At 36.0% G+C, this 22,969-nt stretch overlaps 3 protein-coding genes and 1 long non-coding RNA gene across 9 annotated transcripts; 3 read left to right on the top strand and 1 right to left on the bottom strand.

The window, feature by feature from the left end:
* The first annotated feature begins 3,244 nt into the window (after positions 1-3,244).
* On the top strand, positions 3,245-5,902 carry LOC113342396. Of its 5 annotated transcripts, none has more exons than XR_003356645.1 (8): positions 3,245-3,326; positions 3,483-3,545; positions 3,961-4,033; positions 4,188-4,350; positions 4,470-4,553; positions 4,680-4,731; positions 5,405-5,463; positions 5,570-5,902. It is a non-coding gene; the product is annotated as an uncharacterized LOC113342396 (long non-coding RNA). The 5 variants fall into 5 exon arrangements; XR_003356641.1 differs by having other exon boundaries at positions 4,180-4,350; XR_003356644.1 differs by lacking the exon at positions 3,961-4,033 and having other exon boundaries at positions 4,091-4,350.
* Positions 5,903-6,817: 915 nt separating this feature from the next.
* Positions 6,818-11,503, top strand: LOC113342463 (histone H2A variant 1-like). Of its 2 annotated transcripts, none has more exons than XM_026587010.1 (3): positions 6,818-6,976; positions 7,315-7,425; positions 10,835-11,503. In XM_026587010.1, the coding sequence occupies exons 2-3, from the start codon at positions 7,324-7,326 to the stop codon at positions 11,129-11,131; spliced, it is 399 nt and encodes a 132-aa protein (XP_026442795.1). In that variant the 5' UTR covers positions 6,818-6,976; positions 7,315-7,323; the 3' UTR covers positions 11,132-11,503. The 2 variants fall into 2 exon arrangements, with proteins under 2 accessions (XP_026442795.1, XP_026442796.1); XM_026587011.1 differs by lacking the exon at positions 6,818-6,976 and adding an exon at positions 6,979-7,050.
* Positions 11,504-12,314: 811 nt separating this feature from the next.
* LOC113342414 lies at positions 12,315-17,669 on the top strand. Its single transcript, XM_026586973.1, has 11 exons — positions 12,315-12,995; positions 13,137-13,279; positions 13,467-13,559; positions 13,659-13,720; positions 13,879-13,985; positions 14,084-14,179; positions 14,335-14,374; positions 15,409-15,719; positions 15,825-16,063; positions 16,180-16,348; positions 17,216-17,669. The coding sequence occupies exons 1-11, from the start codon at positions 12,737-12,739 to the stop codon at positions 17,353-17,355; spliced, it is 1,659 nt and encodes a 552-aa protein (XP_026442758.1). The 5' UTR covers positions 12,315-12,736; the 3' UTR covers positions 17,356-17,669.
* Positions 17,670-18,757: 1,088 nt separating this feature from the next.
* LOC113342461 lies at positions 18,758-22,094 on the bottom strand. Its single transcript, XM_026587008.1, has 4 exons — positions 21,301-22,094; positions 20,998-21,192; positions 19,455-19,636; positions 18,758-19,287 (listed from the first exon to the last, which is right to left on the bottom strand). Exons 1-4 carry the CDS (start codon positions 21,575-21,577, stop codon positions 18,967-18,969), a joined length of 975 nt encoding a protein of 324 aa, XP_026442793.1. The 5' UTR covers positions 21,578-22,094; the 3' UTR covers positions 18,758-18,966.
* Between the last annotated feature and the right edge of the window lie 875 nt (positions 22,095-22,969).

Here is a 22,969-nt window from a genome sequence, read left to right as displayed (position 1 = left end):
CTTGAGACTAATAATCCAAGAGGACATAGATATAGTTTTAGTGATGCTCAGGAGAAGGATATGCCGCAACAGCTTATCAACATATGAATCGCCTTGGACAAATTGACTGCGGATGAGGTAATATTTGATATGTATCGAGATGCTATAATGAAGGTATAATCGTAAGGAGAGATGATGTTGCATTCTAATACAGTCCCTTGTTTTACCCCCATGGATTTTCAATGTATGATCCACATCGGGAAATGAGACAAGTGGGTTACGTCAGGAAGAACCCCATCCCGGTGATGATCCATTCTTTAAATTGGTAAGGGAGGGGTGCAGCACATCCTAAAAAAGTATTGACGTCCATTACACTCCATTACCAGAGACTTCTCATTGGAACAGAAGATGTGACCGTGAAATCGATACGACTCTTTTGGACGAGGTGATCGAAGGTCATGAAGATTATGAAAATTACATGTCGCGGTACTTGGGCTTTTCTCGTCCTACTGTGATTAGGGAAGAGACTGTTGAACAACCGGCTCGGAAGAGGAAGATGCCACCGAAAGACCCAACAACAAGTCTTAAGAACTTTGTAAGTATTTAGACTTGCTCTTATTGTTTTAAGATTACGTTATCGAATCAGTCTATTAATTGTTTGTTGTTTAATGGAAAATAGAAGGAGCATTTGAAGACCCTTGTGAAGATGATGTGTTGTAAGAGAGAAAGAGGAGAGCCTTTGTCGATTGAAGAGCAAACTAAGAACATTGACTATGCTAGCAATGTTTACATTGAAGATGTCGACAAGATTGTGAATTGGAAGAATGCCGACCCTAATAGCAGAAATGGTGCAGTTACCAGGGTCGACAAGGTAAGAAAATTAAGACCTTGCCGACTAAAGGTTAGTCGGCAATCTAGTGAACAAATACTTTGCCGACTATATGCAGAATAATATGACTTTCTCATGTGTTACAACATTCATAAAGTCGGCAGGGTAAGAAAATTAAGACCCTGCCGACTAAAGGTTAGTCGGCAATCTGATGAACATATACTTTGCCGACTAAATGCAATATAATATGGTCTTCTCTTGTGTTACAAAAATCATAAAGTCGTCATGGTAAGAAAATTACGACTCTGCCGACGAACACTTAGTCGACATTTTATTAAACAAATACATTGCCGACCATATACAACATAATATGACCTTTCCCGTGTTTGAAAATTGTTTTAGCCGGCATGGTAAGAAAATTGCGACCTTGCCGACAGTGTGTTCATCGGCATATTGGGGAAACAAAAACCAAGCCGGCGAGTTCAAAATTAATTTTTTTGCAAGTACAACTGCATTGATTGACTACCCTAAAGGCCACATTTTGGCACCATCCTATAAATACACTAGTTCTCTCTACAAAACAACACACACCTATTTGCATATACTCTCCAAAGATCATATCATCATCTACTCTTTCTAACTCTCCCAATATCTCATATCACCTATTTACATACAAGAAATGACATCATTTGATTCAAATGAAGATTTGGTAATCACCAAAGCATGGTACACCGAAACTTGAATAAAAAATCAGTCCTCCGTAAGGGATGCTGAAACTTTTTGGGCAAAGGCATACAACAAATATAGGCAAGAGTTTGGGAATACGAATCGAAGAAGTGTTCAACAAATCCATGATAGACACCTAGTCATCGAAAATGGATACTTGCTTATTTAGCTATTCAAACTCGGATTTTGAAGTTTACCCACTTTAACTTGTCCATTGAACAATTTGTAAGTATTTTTCTGGTTTATTTTACGTAATCCATATTGTTTGATCTTCCTATTAAATACCACTAACAAAGTAAGTTTGTGTCGTGTTTTTGTAGCACCAAGTCGTGAAAGCGCGCTACTTGGAGGAAAAGGGGGAAACATTCGCATTTGATGCAAGATATCACTTCACGGTGTCCAAAATTCCGTAGTATGCCCTGAGATGATGGTGGGTGAACCGGACTCGGATTCCTCCAACGAAGATTGATGGATTTAGAAGTTTTTGTGTAAGTTTTGTGGGTAGATCTCGATGTAAATCCTCACGAGACTATAACTCGTCCACTAGGATCGCCTAGGGGTTCAAAGACTTGATGCACGTGCTAAGTGCATCCGTTATATCCTACGACAAGGAGTTAGATTTAATGTTTCAATCAATGTAGTAACAAAAATTGCATGACTAAAGTGAATTACATATTTCTAGAATTTGTTTTCTGTTGGGTATAAGCAAAGTTCGGCAAGGTTGTAAGATTACAACAATGCCGACTATATTTTGGCCGGCAAGGTAAAAAATTAATTAAGTGTTGACTATACGTTGGCCGACAAGGTGAGAAATTAATTAAATTTCGATGATAGGATAGCTGGCAGGGTAAGAAATCAATAAGATGCCGACTAATGAAGCATTTAAAACAGTCTCATGTGTGTCAAAAATAATACAGTCGGCATTGTTATTTAGAAACAATCATGCCGGCCAAAGTTAGTCGGCATCGTCTTCATTCGTCAACCTTGGCGGCCAAGCACGCCGGTATCTTCTTCATTCATCGACCCTGCCGACTTTTTATACTTTCAGAACTGAAAGTGTCGAATTCTTCTTTAATTTTGAGTATGATTTCATACATCAGCTTTGCAATCCCCTTTTTAGAAGTGTTTGGGTAGTATGTTTTCATTTCCGTTGCAAATTTTTTTCTCAAAACGAATTTTTTCATCAAAAATCTCCCACAAGAGTTCAATCAAAAACAAATTTCATAACTTAAATTCATAAGTTTTAATCTACTCAATTAATCAATCTAAACTCAATTAGTTAACCTAATCAGATTTTTTAGTGTTAATTAAACAAAGATATATTAGCCATTTAGGAAATACATGGTTATGGGGTGTCCTGTTTTACTTCAAAATGACCCAGGTTTTATCTCATTAGGTATACCCCCATTTAATCTGGGTATACCCCAGTCTCGCTAGGATATTTATATACAATTACGAAGGAAATATGTATGGAAAATGTTTGATATTGTATATATAATTTGAGTCCAAATTAGAGAGCTGTGGTTAAAAGCTGAACAAAGCTCGAATTCTAGAGCTTTTGGCCCCACTTGAGAGAATATAGACCAATGATAATCTTGGGTTTTGAGATCTTTTCGGTGTTTTTTGCGGCACACGAAATGGGGTAGGTGAACAATACCTAAATTTAGATACATGTTTCTCCGGTTTCCAGATCTTAATTTTATTCTCTTCTATCCTTTTCGCGATTCTATTCGCCCTAATTATATTCTCCTTTTCAATCCCATAAACGAGAGTGGAGGCATATATCATAAAAGTAAAACCCTAATCCCCTTCGTTTTAACAACACAAAGAAACGTCTTCTTTTCTTCTCCCTTCTCCCTATTCTTCTTCTTTCGCTTTTGCAACAACATCCAAAGATTATTAACCTGTTTTTATATTTACCTTAGCTTCTTCTTTGTTTTCTTTTCAGGAACATGCTATGAAAAAAGAGGAGCAGATCAATGGGCGTGAAGTCCGTGAGGATGAAAAAGTGGTAAGCCAATTAATTCATTGTTCTGGGTTTTTCTGAAACACATCCCATAAAATTCGTGGAATAGAATCAACACTGATAAGTATTCTTAGGGTTGTATGATTTCGTGTTAATAACTTAGTATCTCTTTTTTGTTTCCCGTTTATATGATTTCATGGTTAAATATCCTAACCTATCATATCGTGACTGATGAGCAGGTACAAAGTACCATTTTACCAAAAATTGGTACCCTCAGCTTTAAAGACTTAAATTTTTCCTGAAGGTTGAATAACCTTTTTTGCAGCAAATATAAACAGTTAAACACCCTAATCCTATAAGTGAACCTGTTCGGAAACCTGGATTCCTTCTGATAAGTCATAGGATTAGATACTTAAAACTCAACTTCTACTAAACTTCATCTTCTTTTCTCTCTTTCCAGAACTAAATATCTATCTTCATGCCTAATACCATGAAGAAAGATGCTATCGTGGATGTCAGGAAGGGGTTGATTGGTATATTCGTTAGATCTTAGTACTCTCATTTATTCATTTTTGTCTCTCTCTTTGCAGAACTGTGTATGTTGATGCCTAATATCGTGGAGAAAGATACTTTTGATGTCCGAGCGAGATGCTGATTGTTAATTTTTGTGTACTTTTAGGACTGCAGGAAGGTGATGGTAGCCTGCCTCATTTGACTGGTGTATTGATGGTACTGCCTTTACATATTACTTGATATGCAATCATCAATTGTCTTGGATGCAATGAAATTGTTCTTTAGTTGGTAGGGTTTAGATCATGTGGATGTGGCTCTTAAGAAACTTTTGCACGAGGTAACTGGTGTTGTCCGTCATAATACAATCATGGTAATGTTTTTTTTTTTTTTTTTTTTTTTTTTTTTTTTTTTAATATTACAGTATATGTGTATATTGCATGGTTTGATTTATGGCAGGGGAATTGAAAATTTGTGGGCTAACAAAAGAACATTTCTACGAGCAAGCATTTGTTCGTCGTGCTAGGAAATCATAGAAGCAAGGTTTGTTGTACTTTGATGGTAACAGATTTTGATTTGATTTTGTAAAACATAGTTTCTGCAATGATGATTAAATGCGACTTTCACAATTATGAATCACCGTCTAAAGTATATTTTATGGTGTCACAGGTGTGAGTGTGACGAGACTGAGCATGACCTTCAACATAATCAAATACAATAGGTGTGATTAAAATGCAAGGTTAAGCATTTAATTTTCAAGATTTTAGTACTAACAAGCAGATGCACAATTTGATAAAAGGCCCATTTAAGAGTTGCCGAAGCTCAAGGATATATGAGTCGACGACAACATATTGGGCGTAGCTATTCTTGCCATCTTAGAAAAAAGTAGCACGACATGGGAGTATACACCACATAGCAATTAATTAAGTAGATATATGCACATAATGAAATATGGTCCTTAGATGACAATATGAACTTAATTCGACTTCATTGTTATTAATTAACAACTTAGATTCGATATTATTGCGAGGTCTTTAACCATTTAATAATATTTTATCATGAAAATGGAAATATACAAGAATCTTGAATTGTGTGGAACATTACCATCATGAAAATGGAAATATACAAGAAACTTGAATTGTGTGGAACATTACCATCATGAAAATGGAAATATACAAGAAACTTGAATTGTGTGGAACATTGCCTTTACTTGCAGCTTGCAGGGTTCTCCTCTAATCTGAGTATATACATGGTCTGCTTTCTATGTTCATTGTATTTTTCCTTAAATGAAAACATTGAAGCATTTGTCTACATACTTATATATTCTGATTTTTGGATTTTTGGTAATGCAGTTCTAGATTTTTAATTTATTTCACCGTGGTGTAACTTTGTAGGCGATGATTAATTTCTCTGAACCAAATGGTTAACGTGGTGAACAATAGTGAGAGACATAGTAAGTGCCAACCCGCCAACCCTTGAAAATGCTAATCTTTCATTTTCAGATTACAGATTGCTACTTGCAGTTGTAACATTTTTTTTCCCGTTTTGATTGAAAATAGTGATGGTGAAAGCGAAGGTGACAAGCGTGATGACGATGAATAAGGATCAAGAGGCGGAGATTGGACACCACAGTCCTCAAGAGAATAAAGAAACAAACGTCTTCTGATGATTACATGAACATGGTTGATGTTTCAAACGGTGCCTTCTTTTCTGTTGAAAAATGTGGCACAATCTGTCCCTTGGATTAAAGGGCTGAAACTAAAGTGGTTACATTGATGGTGATTTGTAGTTCATTTTTCAAATCTCAGTGATCCGGATATCATCATTTTGAATAATTCAGGTGATATAGATTATTATCAATTATCAAATTATTTTCTTTAGTCTCTTCTCTCGAACTTATTACCGTGTTCCTCCTGCTAAATTTACCATATTCTTTTTTAAATAGGTTGCATATTTAATGATGATAGAATAAAAACGGCAACCCTTTGTGTGATATGCTTAAGCCCGTGCAAAGCACGGGCGAGACACTAATATACATATTATAGATATAAAATTCGAAAATGAAATTTTGGTAATACTCCAATATTTTTACCGAAAATTTCCCGAAATAAAATTGTACTACGGACCAGTGTAGTCAATATCGGCCGTATCAGCCGATATATCGGGGATATTTCGGATATCGGCCCAGAACGATACGATAAGAAGGATATCGGGGATACGATATTCGCCCGATAATATCGGCCGTATCGGTCGAATATCGGCCGTTTCGGTCAAATATCGGCCGTATCGGTCGATACGAAATTTTCCTACATTTCCTGATATGAGACGGTATTGGTCGTTTTCTATAAAGTTTAAGGGTAATTTTCGCAAAGAAAGTCTTCCAGGTGGTAGTAGAGGTGCATGTAGCTCTCGAAGCAAGTCTACTAAAGTTACTCTTTTGTTTTTTTGATAAAATTGATGTTATCTATTATATCTTATCCGAAAATGTGTGGAGAAATGTTTAATATAAAATTATAATCTCTAAATATAGAACCGATATTTCAACGATAATATTCCCGGTATAAAATCGTACTAGTGTATCGGTCCCGGCCGAGATGAACCGATATCCGATATTAACTACATTGCTACGGACCCAAATCCGGAATCGAATACATTTGGATACCAAATTTAGTAACTCGGATCGAGAATCGGTTCGGTAGCAATTCCCACAAGTGGAAATAGCCAGGTTCCCACACGAAAATAATAATAAGATAATATGAACCACCTATAAATCCAAAATCTCCCCAATAAAGTCTTTTCCTTTTTCTTTACTCTCCCCCGTTAATATTTATAGCACGCAACCCCACTCCCGTTAAGATAGAACAAAAGAAAAAGGAAAATATCTCCTCTCCGTTTTTTTCTCTCCTTTCCTTCTCGAATCTCAACCTCAGCTTAGATCAGAACCAAAAAAGACCCGAACGAAACAGGTAAAAACAAGATCTCTCCTTCTCTTTCTGTCTCCTCGTTCCTCTCTCTCGACAGCTAGAATCACCGATTTTAGGTTTTCATCCCTTCGTTTTTCTTTTACGACTGTGTTTTTTCCGTTTTTTTTTTCCTTTCGATTTTGCTTGGGTTTTTGTCTCGTGATTTTTCTGAGATTTCCGTAGTAGGTTAATTGTTAAAATTTTTAATCTTTGTGGATTGTTTGCGTTTGTTGATGGAAACCTTAACTGGGTTATGATTTTTCATGTTTCTGTGCTTGTGGGTTTTGATTTGTGGATTGTAAAATTCTGAAGTGGTGGTGTGTTGTCGTTGTTGTTATTAGGTGTGAAATATGGCGGGAAAAGGAGGAAAAGGGCTTTTGGCGGGAAAGACTACTGCGGCTAACAAAGACAAGAAGAGACCAGTATCTAGGTCATCTCGAGCTGGACTGCAGGTAAAACCTTTTTTTTTTCTCTTCTTTTTTGGTCCTTATGGAACACAATTAGTTCTATGTTTTGTTGTCAAGAGTTTCTGGACTCTTTGGAGTCTTTATAATATGCAATGCTTGACAACTTCGCTGAGTTTGAAACTATAATCAGCTTGATCTCTTGGTACTGGGCTTTAAATTAGTATGTCATACACATTACCAGATAAACTAGCAATAAGTCTACATCAGTGAAGGAAATTATTTGAATAGTCTGTGAAATTGGAGATGTGAATGTCTTTTGACAAGTTGGAGTTTAAGAATATAAAGCTAATTTGTTGAATATTGTCTTACTTATACGTAGTTGTTTAACAAATTGAAGATGATTTAGAGGAATTTTGAATGATATTTGATATTTGTAGGGTTGAAAAACACATAATTTCTTAAGAACTGTTTGAATTGCATTATTGCATTGTTGTTGTTGGGTTATAGTTGAGAGATTTTGATCATGTACATGCAAGGGTTCAGGTTCCAAAGTTCATATCTCGATAACTAGTTATCTATACCCCGCTTTTTTCCAATTGAGCACCTTTGCATTTGTGTTGCATTGTAGTATTAGTGTACCTGGATTTACTAGTTCTCATTTTTGTATTTAATGAAGTTTCTTTATGAGGTCGCTGTTAGCTTATCCACTGTCCATGGCTTTTTAAGCAAATTTTTACCACTCCATTTTACCACTCCAGTATGAAACTACAGCGTATTTTGTTTATTAAGCTATAGTTACAAAGGAGCATCGTCTTTGTTAACTCTTGGTGATGGAAGTTCTGGCCTTAGCCTCCATTATCTCTAATTTATGACCCTTTAGACTAGGAAAGACCAAGAGATTTACTCCATAAAACAACTTTTATTTGTTTGCCTTATTTATTTCTCTTGTAGTTTAATTTTTCATTTTTGCGTAGCACATCTAATTGTTTTCGAAATGTCTCCTGAGAAGCATAACCTTTTAATTTCCGACTTGGTTAAACATAGATTTAAACTTTTTAGGTCTTTCTTTTGGAAGTCAACCTCTTTAAGGCTCAAGGACCCTGTTATTGGACAGTACGATGGTGATGCAGATTAGGAGAACTCCTTGTATATTACTTACCTGCTAGTTTAAGCTCACTTCGGATAATGAAATTTGACTTGCACTTCTTTCAAGGTACTGACTAGCTCTAAAAGCAAGCAACTGTCATATTATATATACTGCCAACATATCTTGCCACCAACAGTAGAAGAGCTGTCAAAGCACCACCTGATTGACACAGGTCTAGTAGCAATAGTTAGGTACTATCACCAATAACCATTACCCTCCTGAGCCTCCTCACTACTTCGGCTAGTCACTCTATCAAGGCCTCCATGATTGTTGCATCTGTTTCTGCTACCTTCTGGTCTATGTTCTTTCATAAGTTCTGGAATGCAGAATTCTCACGATATTTTTCGGCTTTGAAACCTATAATCCGCTCATTATGTTGGTGTTGAGCTTCAAGTTTGTACATTATCTACATTTCAGTTAAATATTATACATCTATAAGGTAAAACATCAATAATGTTAGTGCAGGATATTATCTAAATTGGATGTGAAAATGGATGTCAATTTGTCCTTTGGCATGTTGAACTTTAGAATAATTTCGATGTTAGAACAGCTCTGACATGCATAGCTGGACTTGTTTCTTTCCTACACGTAGTGGTTCAACGAATTTAAGATGATTTAGAGAGGAATGTTAGATGAAATTTGGCATGGGTCTGGTTAAAAATCTGTCGTTGCTGTTAAATATTCTTCTCCTTTTCTTGTTGTTGTCATTGGTGTGATATCTACAAAATTTTGGTCATCTTAATTTATCCTTCCAACAAACTATCCAACCCTGCTTTTGTTTTCAAATTTCCCACTTATGGTCGTGAATAATATGATATCTTTGTAGGTTTCTGTATAATATCTATACTAATATTGTTAGTTATCGTATTATATCTAATTAATCTTCTTCAGTTTATCCATGGCTTTAGGCTGTTTAAGCAATTATTTACCACCTCAGTATTTACGGCGTATCTTGTCTATTAATATAGAGTTCCTACAGTGTTAGTTTTTCTTTTATGGGGTGTGAAGAAGCATTTTCTTGGTAAACCTTTTGTGATGAAGTTATAACATTGCCTGTATAATTATTTAATAATTTGACCCTTTGATGAACTGTATAATACGTCTATGTATGGGTATGGTTTGATAGTTCAACAACTTTGAGACTTGATCTGGTAATTTGTATGGGTCAGTTCTGCTAACCATGTATATAAAATATAAGTTACTTCGTTTGGTTGATATTCAAGCCGACAAAACAGTTGATGTCAATTTGTACTTCTAGTCGTGCACTACAATCTGAAGCTTAGAATTGTTAGGCGTAATTGTTCAAGGCTTCCAGTTGCTTGATATTTAGTCTTTTGTGCAAATCGTGTATGTTGCAGCTTATAGACATTTGGGATTCGTGGCTAATCCTGTAGTGATGTCTGTTTGTTGTATGTGAAATGGAAATGTCAATATATAGCTTTTGTTTTGTTTTTGTATCTTTTGAAAATGTTTACAAGTCAACAGAGAAACGTTACTTGTGGGTCTTGTTTTATCTATGCTTTCAATCATTCTTTTTAAAAGAAATTAAGTGATCCACTTAAGTTAGTTGATAGGATCTGGAAACATTGTTGGGTCTATGGAAAGAGCACAAAAGATACTTAATATTACATCTTGTCAAATTCATTTTAATTGTTGCTTGGTAAAACTAGCTTCGGAGCTGTAAAACGAGTCACATCTGTTGCTTTATAATGTGCTTATTTATGTTCTTTTCACATCTTTGGAATCCTTGATATATTAAGTAGAGTTTTTTTGTTTAAATTTGATCTAGGTTTTTTTAGTGCCCCCTTTTTGATCTCTTTGCATCTGCAGTGCTGAATGTATATAGAACACGCTTCATGTTGTTTGTCTCTGACAAGTATTTAACTTTCATTGCCTTGAGTGTTGTGTTTCATTCAAACAGTAGGAAGTCTATTCTTTTTCAGCTCCATTCTACCTTTGATTCATTACCATATTTAAAACTTTATGGTTCCGAGTGCCTTAAAGTTAAGCTTCGAAGTTTCAGATATTGTTTCCTCGGCTATTATTATCATCTGGTATTCTGGTTAAAATTCTGTTTCTTTTATGTGAAGTGTTCGGATTCCAGTTGAGTGTTTGGGTTACTGCTGCATCTGGATGTTTCTCTTTTCTCTTGTTCAAAATACAACTTTAGAATTGGTGTCAAGCATTCTCTGTTTGTTTTACTATGTTCAGCATTGCTCTCTACCTCTCTCCAGCCTCAGTGCTTGTTTTTATTATTCTATCGCTGATATTTTACATTTACCTAATCCTTCTTACAATGAATTCCAGTTCCCCGTTGGACGTATTCATCGACACCTTAAAACTAGGATTGCTGCTAATGGGCGTGTGGGTGCAACAGCTGCAATTTACACTGCAGCTATCCTTGAATACTTGACTGCAGAAGTACTGGAGCTTGCTGGAAATGCTAGTAAAGATTTGAAGGTCAAACGTATAACCCCAAGACATCTTCAATTAGCTATTAGAGGAGATGAGGAGCTGGATACACTGATAAAGGGAACAATTGCTGGTGGTGGTGTTATCCCACATATCCACAAATCTCTCATTAACAAGTCCTCTAAGGAGTAAGAAGAAGTTGTTGTTGCCATCGCGGGGTTTCTCTCAAATTCTTTCCTTCTTCTTTCGGCTTCTGCACACCTTTTTGGGAGTGTTTAAATTAGTCTATGGAACCTTTAGCATAGTGGAGTCTGTTTCTGCTTTCACTCTTTCCTATTTGTGTAGTTGTGTTTGATCTTAAAAAAGTTGGTTGAGTAAGATTTAGTCCATCTTTATGTGTTACTACGTCTAAAGCTGGTGGATGGGTGTAATTTTCATTTGCTTAATCACTGTGGCACTTTAAGAGGGATTATCAGTACAAAGTATGATGGGAGTTCCCCATTGGCTGTTGTTGATATAGCTGTGGACTCTTTGGTTGCTTAGTACAAGTCATTTGGTTGCTTAGTTTAACGTTTTATAGATTAGGCCTTCGTTATCAGGATTTGTTGCAGTATAAAAATAGTGTCTTTTCCCATATTCTACTCTCGGTATCCGGTAAGCTGGAAAAAATGTTGAACTAGAAATGGTTCATGGACTTGATGTGTTACAAAAAATAGAGAAGCGGTAACTACTATATATTGAGTGGATTTGCTTTCACATGTGGCACTAGTGCTACAGTTTTTACCTTGTGCTCTGTATTTTCTTTGGCAAATACCTTGTGCTCTGTATTTTCTTTGGCCAAAACGTGCAAGATCTCTGGCCAGGTGAAGCAGCTCACCCTTCTTGGCCTGGGTCCTGCGTGAGTATGTATGTCTACTGGTTTAGGTAGAACTGTAAAAAAATAGGTAGAACTGTAAAAAAAATCATCAAGTCTTGAGATCAATTTATTTTTTATAAATTATTTATATTTAAAATTAAAACCATGAGGTGAATAACTTGTTGAACGGGAGGCTAGTCTGATGCTATCCCTAGTTTTCCAAAATATTCCTACCACGAAAAAGATAAGAAAAGGATCGATGGATCCAGTAATCCGAAATATTCCTACCAGTTTGTTTGAACAAATAAAAAAGAACAAAAATCAAAAATAAGAAAATCACAGTAATGCGATGGTACGTAACTGAAAGTAACAAAGTATGTCATGATATTCTGAAGTGCCGGCCATTTGGCGAATTAGTTGTAACAAAAAGAGGAGGTACACAATGTATGATGGAATCTTTGGAATTGAACTTGGTTTTTAACGTTACAATTACAAACAAACATCTAAACAAGAGAGGTAACTAGCTAGCTGGATTGACTTCTTACAAATAGTAGAGTATGAATCAAGCAGCTACCAACGTTGATACTAACTTGTTAAGGAGAGGAGAAAAAAAACTCAAGTAGGTTACAAAGGAAAGGAAAAGCACTGTTTGATACATAATCAACCATATCAGGGGGATATCCTATACACGTTCCAGTTACGCTCTACTTCTGGCTCACTGACTGCTGCATTTATTTCACAAACCTCTTTCTGAACAAATTTTCCTCTTTGTTATCTCTGTGTGCACCTTTGCTACTTAGCTTCCAAATTGCCATCATCGGGATTTACAGATAGAACGTCCAAGTAATCTTCTCTCACACTCCAGAGCTCTGATCATATAAAGTCATTATTTCTCCAGCCATACGCACAAAAATATTTAGCTCTTATATTTGGAAGCAACTATGCTGTCATCACAACACCATAAAGGATGCAGTCTAGTGTCGTCGAATAATAGGGTTGCTACCAAATTTACGCATAAATCAAAATGTTACTCTCCTCGTTCGGTAATTGTTCGGACAGTACTTACGACCAAGCCTACTGCTACTACCAGTACTACAAATATAATAGATCACGCAATTCCTACAACTACTGTTTACAAAGACAATTGGTTTGATCGACTTGCCATTAAACATATTTCTCAAAGCATCCAAGCTATTACAGGTACATACTTTTCATAGTCTAGATGTCCATCTGTATCTATATACATATGAGCATCGTTCTCTTTTCTGATGAATTCATATACATACTTTTTTTTTTCTTTTTTGAAGCATTCATATACATACTGGTATTACATGTGAACAGGAATAAAAAATGATAAGAGTGGTTACGAAAGTTTTGTAGAGGCGTCAGCTGCGGTGATTCAAATTTCCAAAGACACGAAGATGCAACAAGAACTGGTTATCCAATCTCTCAATAAAGCTTTCCCTAAACGCATCCTCTCCTTGGTATAGTCAACTTCTTGCAATTCACATTTAAAATCTCATGTTAGCTCTGAATGTATCAATGTCCTATAAAAGTTGTCGTTACTCATAAGTGACTGTTTTCCTATAAAAGTGGCCGTTACTTACAAAATTAATTTACTCTTGCTATTAATTTTCTTTATCTGTTTCATTGTTTACATGGAGGACACAGATTAAGGTACTGATACCAGAATCAAAGTTTAAGAGAGAATTTTTTGCTACTTTCACAACCTTATTTTTCGCTTGGCTCGTTGGTCCTTGCCAGGTATGTTCGAAGATATTAGCTATTAGCTAGAGCTCTTGAGTACTCTTTCCAATTTTTTGCAAGTACTACTATCATTGATACATTCATAACTACCTTTAGGTGAAGGAGTCTGAGATAGAAGGAAAGATGGAGAAGAATGTAGTTCACATCCCCAAATGCAGGTAAGCATTTTATATGCTTGCCACAGACTCACGGACACACATATTGCACATAGATCGTATATTACTTTTTTTTTTTTTGATCGGCCATTATTGTATATATTTATATGAAGAGATGATTTATGTTTTTCGGTTATTTTCATATTCTTGGGGTGAGCTAGGCTCTTGGAGGAGAGCAAATGTGTAGGGATGTGCGTAAACCTGTGTAAGATGCCATCGCAGAAGTTCATTAAGTATTCATTTGGAACTTCGATTTATATGAAACCCAGTAAGCACAGTTGGTTGATCTATCTCATTCATTTTCTGAAACATCATTTAATCTGTACGCCCATTAAGTAATTCTGTCAATATCATTTGACTTGACAGATTTTGATGATATGAGTTGCGAAATGTTCTACGGACAGGATCCTCCCGCAACAGAAGATGATCCAGCAACCAAACAACCATGCTATAAGATCCTATGTAAGCACTAAACCACTAAGTATATTTGCAATGTTAATAATTAACTGAGAATTGTTTTTGGTAATTTGAAATGCAATTATCAAAATAAATAGTATTAATGATGATGTTTTTCTTCTTTTATGATCGATTTCTTATGATGATGCTGTGATTTGCAGGCATAGCAAAGCAAAAGCAAACTCCTGTTTGTTCCACTTCGTAAGAAATCAACGGTGATGAAAACCCAGCTAGCTTTAGGACCAATTAAACAATCATATCACTCTACTATTAATTTACCTATCATATTTCTCTAAATTAAATAAGCACCGACGGACCTTGCTCATGTGACCTCGTGTATATGCTCTTGTCCGGTAATACTACTACTGCCTAAATGCTAATGCGCCACATGGAAAACTAAGTATATCGATGGAACCAGCAGCGAAGTGATTTCATGGTTTAACAGAGATCATTACCAAAGATTAGAGCGTTGCTTATGTTATGCGAGAACAAGTTTAACAAGATCCTGTAGGTATTAAGCAAATTTGGCAATGGCACAGTACCTGATACACCCTTAAATAGTTTTATATTCTAAACAAATTCAAATTATGCAACCATTTGTGGCATGGCAAACTGAAAGTGCTTTCGTTTTTGACTGGTACCATAGTGCCTTTTTTTTGTTTTTTTTTTTTTTTTTTTTTTTTTTTTTTTTTTTGTGTCTGCGTCCCATCCGGTCTGCGTCTTGTGTCTCCAAAGCTCCAAGGTCTAAAATGTTGGGATTTGGGAGGACTCGATACTCGCTCAGCAAATGCCCCCAAGTGTTAGGTGTTTGATATAATGGATCACATTCTTTTATCTTTTAGTGAAGAGTCTGGATGAGAAGCAGCAAATTATACCTGCATATGTAGTTGTGAGATGCGTAGACGTATGCGGACAAAGTGCCGGCCAAATTAAGAGAGAATGCCAGAATGGCATCTTAAGTCTGAAGTGATATTAACGATTCCTTAACTACAAACAAACAAAAAATTTAGTGCTAATTTGGTACCTTTTCCCACTTAATTATATATATTTTTTATTTGATCGATCCACTTAATTATAATTATGATTTTGAAGATTCTTGAGATGCCTTTTTGATTATTCCCTTCCCTAAAACTTCTTCTTCATCAACAATATATATACACACACACACCACTCCATATATACAACTTCAACTAAATTGTTCCACCTCACTTCCTCTCCCTCTCTTTCTTCCGCAGAAAAACAGTTCAGTACGTATACATGGAGGCACAAATGATATTACAGTCTCAAAGAGGCAGCGCTACTAATCTTCATTCCTTTACTAGTTTGCGTTCCATAACCAACCAAAAGACGTCTAGGCGCCAATGCTCTTCGATGAAAATAAAATCAGTACTGAAAAGACCAAGTGCTGCTACTAGTGCAAGTAGCATCAGTATAATACCAGACACCATTATTAGCAGCACATCATCGAGTAGTACTGTTTACACTGATAGCTGGTTTGATCGTATCGCCATTCACTACCTATCTCGATGTATCCAACTTATTACAGGTTCTTATCACTTTTGCATCTCTGTCTTTCATACAGTATTATTAACTCTAACTTGATGATCATCTCTCAGGATATTAATTCATGTGTTATTTCCATTATATATAGGGATGAAGAATGAGAAGACTGGTTATGAAGGTTTGGTAGAGGCAGCAGCAGCACTTCATCGAAGTTCCAATGGCAATATAGAGCATCAGCAAGGATTGGTTCTTCAAGCTCTCAATAAAGCCTTCCCTAAACCCATCCATTCTTTCGTGCGAAACTCTATACCACAATCGCAGTTTAAAAGAGAATTTTTCGCAAAGTTCACCACCTTATTTTGTGTTTGGCTTGTTGGACGCAGTGAGGTATATTTTGCAATATCACCCAGGAATCATCTTTTTATTATTTTTGAATACATAATTTAATGATACAGGAATATTGATACTAATGAGGTGATTTTCTATTTCATTTCGAAATGAAGATTAAGGAGTCTGAAGTGGAAGGAAGAAAAGAGAAGAATGTAGTTCACATCAAGAAATGCAGGTTTTTGGAAGAGAGCAAATGTGTAGGGATGTGCGTAAACTTATGTAAGATGCCATCGCAGAAGTTCATTAAGGACTCTTTAGGAATGCCAGTTAACATGGTTCCAAGTAAGCTATTTATTCTGATCCCAATTCTTTCTAATGAACTATACGAATTTGTTATTAGTTTAAGAATGTCGACGAGGAAAACCAAAACATGGAAACATGAGGGGCAACCGTCGTAAGCACGTAATCAGTAGGTGAACTAATTTAGGTCGTTTTAAGCATCTAATCAAACAAAAAAGAGTACAGTTTTAAAAATGAGGTCATAGGTCATAGGGCCATCATCGGAAAATAATCATTTTGGTTAAGGCACTAGTGAACAGCTTCAAATGCAAGTAGCTAGAGATTTCCTTGGGAGTATGATGATGTTATGCAAATTACAGGGTGGAGCTTAAAAACAGGGTGGAGTAATGTTTATAGCGTCATCAAATTCGTAATCATGGTCTGATTTTGTGACCGCTGGTTGTGCTTTAAAATGATGAAAGTCGAATTAGATGATGATATCACGTTGCACTGCTCTCATGCAGCCATTTAGAACATTTGGGGAGAGACCGAGATAAATTCATTCATTGGGTCCTATAAATCATTGTCGACTAACTATAGCACCTATTGGGCAAGTGAATGAGAAGCCAAGTTGCCTTAATAGCTAGCTAGCAAGCAAAAGAATGGTCAGGTCACAAGTTTTTACTCATTGCGTTCACCACCATGAGGACAACGTATCACATCATTGGCTCATTTCCATGTCTCTGAATCTTTGGACACGTTAATATTAAAGTGCACCAATTAAATTGAGGATGTTTAGTTACTCACTACCATATGCGCCCCCTTTTCCAGAGAGTGGGGTGCACAAAATAAAAAGTGTTTTCTTTCCCTTACTTGTGAATAGCGTGATTTAATAGTGTGATTAATCAATTTGATATCGCAACACTGCAGATTTTGAGGATATGAGCTGCGAAATGATCTTCGGACAAGAACCTCCGGCACAAGCAAATGATCCAGCATTTAAACAACCATGCTACAAGTTCTTATGCAAATCAAAGCAAAAGAACACTTCAGGATGTTCAACCTTGTAAACAGAAGTAGAAAACTCATATATAGATAATCAGACGATCGGTTTAAGCTTAGCGGCGACATTAATGTACATACGTACTGGTGCCACAGTTTCATTATGCCCCACAAACTACTTTTGAAATGTGTATATGTATGTAATGTGGTGGTGTCAATTCCATGAAGAAGAGCCTTCAAGTAAATTATATTCCCTCCCAATTAATCAACTTTTTTAATGATGTTTAATTATGTACTAAGCAAGTATATGAATTAAATCCAAGTTTCTGCACAAGGAGAAGGAGGTGGTTGTTGTCGAGGCAAAGAAAATGTCTCTGCTGATTCAATATTGACCGGGCCTTGAGTGAGGTCCTACAAGAATCTTTTCTTTCTTTGTCATCAGTTGAGTTCATCATACCTCTTTCAAGTTGAGTAGTCAATAATGAAGCTCAAGGAAAATGGTATTGGTTTCAGTTTGACCCAAAATAATAAATACTAGAAAGAAATGAAACCCCAAACACATTTAAAAATTTGAATCAGTATTTTATGAGTTTTGGTGGAAACAAAATCTGTCTCCCACCACCACTCTCCAAGCAAAAACTCAATTATCACCAAAGGAACGAAGTTCCAACAAAACTTTTTGGCAGAGAAATAGAGATTCTAATGCTGTCCATTCTGTTTCCTAATTGAGGTAACGAAGGGGTCCATCCATTTCTGTTTCAATACAAAACCACCAAACAACTTAAACGAGTACAAAACATCTCTTAAGTGGTGGGTCATTTTTGGCATTAATGGTGCACTTTTCTGGTCTACCCACTACTAATCTGTGGGAAAAGTTCTTTGGTTTTGAAAAGAAAGAATAAGGCTAGGGGGGGAGGCAAGGCAGTAGACGAGAAATTCTATAGCTTCCTGCTTAATAACTTATGGTGCTTGGGTGTGGGTGCGGGTGTGAAGTTGAACTCCTCTAGTGTTTAAGGACGCATCTCTGAAGTGTCGTCCAATCCATCTCTCAGAAAGAGTTTCTGTTCCCAGTGGTGCCAATACCTACTGCTCTACCTGATTAGTATGTACACTTTCAGAAAAACCTTCATAGAGTGATACCTTCAGGAATTATCAGGTTAAGACAAACTGTTCTAATATCAAAGACAAATTCTAAGAGAACATTTTGCTTCAAGAAATAAGTATGCTGCAGCAGGCATAAATTTAAGTGCGTTCAGAGCTCAATCAAATCCTAATATTTTTAAGGTTACAACACTTTGTGTCGAACTTAAAGTCTAACATCTTAATCTCTCAGTCACCGTCACACCCCACCTCCATTTATCTTGTTCTCTTTCTATTTCATTGTTCTGAACTCAAAATGGAGCAAATGTCATGCAGAATAACTTGGAAAGAAAGAGAGCCTAAGATTCAGGTATAATCAACACATGCAGAAGCAGTTTGTCAAGGTTTATACCACCTTAAGCGCCATTATATAGTATAAGCATTAAACTGTTTGTTCTGATATTTCAATATATAGTAGGGGCGCCCATATAGTACACCTAAAAGGGCCGCGTAGACAGAGAAATCATAAATATAACATATACGATAAAGTGTAGAAAATAGTGGTCCATCAAATGACATCAACTACATACCAATCGGCATCAGCAATCTAGACCATGAAAGACAGGATTTGTATCAAGTTGCTGGGCGAAATTCTCAAGAATTTCTATCACAAGTGCTCCAAAGTCATCATTCCCTAATTCATTGTCACTCTTGCCATTCTTGTCAACATCAGAAAATACCTGATCAAAAAGATGAACCACAGATTCATTGGCTTCTGTTGATGGAAGACCAATTTGCGACCCGTTTTCCTCGAGGAATTTCCTTGTTTTCTCCATACACCTTTTTTTATCTTTGCCAACATCTATATCTTGGGATATTTTCTCTATCAAATTGTTCAACTGCTTCTCATCAACAAAAAACTGCATGGCTATTCAACACATCATCAGTATGTATAAAAGAGGGCAATGATAAAAAAAGAAACACTGATGCTACTCTATTGGAGTTTACCAATGAGTAATACCAGCAATTCTGTAAAACTTCAACAAAGAGAAAACAGATAGGTAGGGAGAGGTGTAATAGTATTGACCTTTCGTAGCTTAGAACCATTGATAATCTTGACATTTTGGATAATCACGATAGGTTTTTCAGCCAATGCATCAGCTAGGTCTTGTAGAACAAGCTGAAGTAGCTCTGCAAATTGTGCCTGACCTAACTCTTCATCCCCCTCAGCCCCGTGTTTCTTTAAGATGTCATTTATATGAGTGAATTCTGTTCAAAAATCACTTAGGATGATAAAGATATTGCAAAATTAACATGATAATTGGAATTCCACATTAGCAAAGCATATTGACCGTCATACTCAACATCATTTCGATTGCATTGCAAACACATTAAAAGTTCAAACTCATGTGGTTTCAACAATGTTATAGTGCTAAGTAATCCAATATAATACACATTATGATACTGATCCTGGAAGATCTGATTAGTGGATCCTAAGGCCAGCTTGCAACAAGTATTTATAGATTCTATCATAAGCGCAAAATTGTGCACCCCTCTGAAAGAAAAGAAAAGAAGCATACCCAGAGTTAGCACTACAGGAAAATAGTTACTAATCTATTCCTGAAACTAATGTTTCGCTTTTACTGGGAAAAAAATGGGTTGATATAAAAATACAGGGGGAATAGAACACAAAAGCTCCAAACGGATCACATACCACCAGCGACACAATCTAAAGGATTTTACATATTTAGAGAGACATCAGGCAAATTAGATTAAAGGATCTACAATGGCTTTACTCCATAATGCAAATCCAACAGCATACCCACTAATTAAATCCAAAACAGTTCTTCTTCAAACAAAAATGGCTATGTTCTATCTAACTTGTCCAGGAAACAACACAAGGTAAAAACATGCAAAACTAACTTGTCGAAGTGAACAGTGAATGCAAATCAGTGAGTTTAAGACAAAAAAGTAGGTCATGCATCAGAATCCTCATGTATATGCTGCTTATTTCTTACAAAATGGACCTCATGCCTTTTATCCTTGGCAAGGGTTACAGGCTAACCCTCCATGAATCAAATAATCAGTCGAACTGGATGACAATAGCCATTATATCAAAATAAAGTAGGGAAATCACAAAAAGAGTTCTTCTCCTCAACTCTTGTCTTTTGGACTAAGGGGTGGTCAGTGACGTTTGAGTCGCCCCAATTGGTTATTATTTAAGAGGTTAAATAAATCCGAATTGCATATCACAGTATCATGCTCTGGTGCGTGTAATGGCAAACTAGCACAAACTGAAGTGAACACTGAATGCAAATCAGTGAGAATTTTGATAAAATTTGTGCATATCATGGTATCATGCTCTTAAACTGACACTCGGAATCATAAATCTAGGCACCATAGAATTCCTTCATTTACTTTGACACTACTCATTCCTCATATGCAGACTCAGTTTCTATTCATTCCTAACCAGTTTCATCGAATACCAGATTCTTCTCATTTGTATTATGAATCCAAGCTAAACAGTTCAAGACAAAACTACACCTAAAAGCTAGTGTAATTAAAAATGAAATTATTCTGCAAAAAAGACAACAAAGGAGTATAAACTCAAAGTTTAAGGAAACGCAAACCTGAGAAAGGAGGAACCCCCATTTCAACACCCATATGAAGTAAAGCATTTCTTGTCTCACTCTTAGTAATCTTTCCTGTATCCTCAACATCTAAATCTGTAAACAAATTCTCTGCTAACATTGCAAAATCATCTTCATCTTCCAAGAATATACAAAGAGACTTCCCATCCAAAACCGATACAATCACTGGATCATCTAAATCCCAAAAAAAAAAAACCCTAAATCAGTAACTTCCAAAATGAAAAACAAAGAAAAAAATCAATCTTAAAAGAAAAAATGAAATCAAAATCAATAAAACCATACCTTTCAATTCATCAGCAATAGCAAGAATGTATTCACAAAGTTTAGACTCAGCTTGTTGTTTATCAAGTTGAGCAACAGAATCAAGATTGATACGTTTAACCGCATTTGATTTGATGTATTCAGGTAATGAAAAATTATAAAATGATGAAGAAATTTGATCATCAGCGATCTTAACAAGCTCAGCTCCTGAAATAATGGCGTCTGTTGTATTTGGTAAAACTGGATTGATGCTTCTTAATTGAGTTCCATCAAGAATTGTTAAACCTCCACCTGACATTTCAATGGTTTGATTTCAGAGAATGGTACTGTCTGTGAAGAAAATGAAAGAAATCACATGAAGATGGAAAGCAGTCTGGTTTTTGTGGGGTTTGGACGTAGTAAATGTTGTTTTTATTTCTTTGGTGTTGTTTTTTTATGATCTGATAAATGGTAATAGTAACTGTTTATTTAATTGAAAATGGACCTGCTTGTCGAGAATCAAAGTGGGTCACGCTTTGAGAATATCTGGAGATATGCCCTATTTGCAATGGCAAACCAATAATGCTAAGCTAAAGACTGTCGTAAACTTCATCAGAAAGTTATGCGATCGTTTTTGAAAGCTTGGATTACAATAAGATTCTCGAAACTTTTTTTCACATCTAGTAACGTACCATCTAGCCTCTGTGCTCCACTATTAAGAAAACATGTGCATGTGGGCATCCGACATTGACATACAAGGATTATAGTAAGCTGAGCTTCTAACACGCGGTTTGGATAATGATGATATTATATGCGGGATAGAGGTAGACCTAACTTTAAGTAAAAATATATAAATGGAGTGTTGTCAAATGAATGCAAGTTTAAGAAGAGTTCCTGTATAAAGTTCAACCGTGCTGGACAATTCAAAATTGCGTTCATAAGAATCAAGACCATTTCTTCCTTGAACGGATGTACGCAAGCATTTGACCACACGAAATTGTTAGGAAGTTTGGAATTTGGATCGCCCAATCTTGATTCTACAAAAAGATACGAGTAGATACATAAAAAATAAAATCCATCAACAAACATCTTACAAGTTACAATAACATTAGGTCAAAGAAAAGAATTGTAGTAAAGGAAAACCCAACTCAAAAAGAAAAGGACCTACCAAACATCTACAACGGAGCAATGCCAAACCGATAAAAACCATAATGTGAGAAGGATCTAAAACGAAAAGCAGTAAGAAATGTGCAAACTTAGGGTCGAAGGATTTCCATTTCCATTTCTTTTAGTGCAAACCTCGTATTGTGTTTTCTTTTTTTTTTTTAGTACAAAACAAAGCTAGGCTAAGTTTGCCTGTGTTAGTGGTGGTCAGGATTTGTCCAGAAAAAGATAAATCAAGGATTGTGGTTCTCCAGACCACCCCTACAACTCGCACGCATGACATTAATTCCAATATTATGAATAAAAAATGAATCCTAATTGCATATCACAGTATCATGCTCTTAAACTGACACTAGGAATCATAAAACTAGGCAACATAGAATCTCTTAATTTACTTTGAATCTACTCACTCCTCGTATGTAGACTCAGTTTCTATTCATTCCTAACTAGTTTCAGCAAATACCAGTGTTCCACCTTGGTTGGAATTCATAGAAAAGATAAATCAACGGTGGTGGTTTGTTCAACTTAAATATCATTATTGCTTTAC

The sequence above is a fragment of the Papaver somniferum genome, unplaced genomic scaffold (genome assembly GCF_003573695.1).
Source record: "Papaver somniferum cultivar HN1 unplaced genomic scaffold, ASM357369v1 unplaced-scaffold_41, whole genome shotgun sequence".
NCBI classification, from domain to species: Eukaryota; Viridiplantae; Streptophyta; class Magnoliopsida; order Ranunculales; family Papaveraceae; genus Papaver; species Papaver somniferum.
This window is presented reverse-complemented; position numbering and strand designations above follow the sequence as displayed.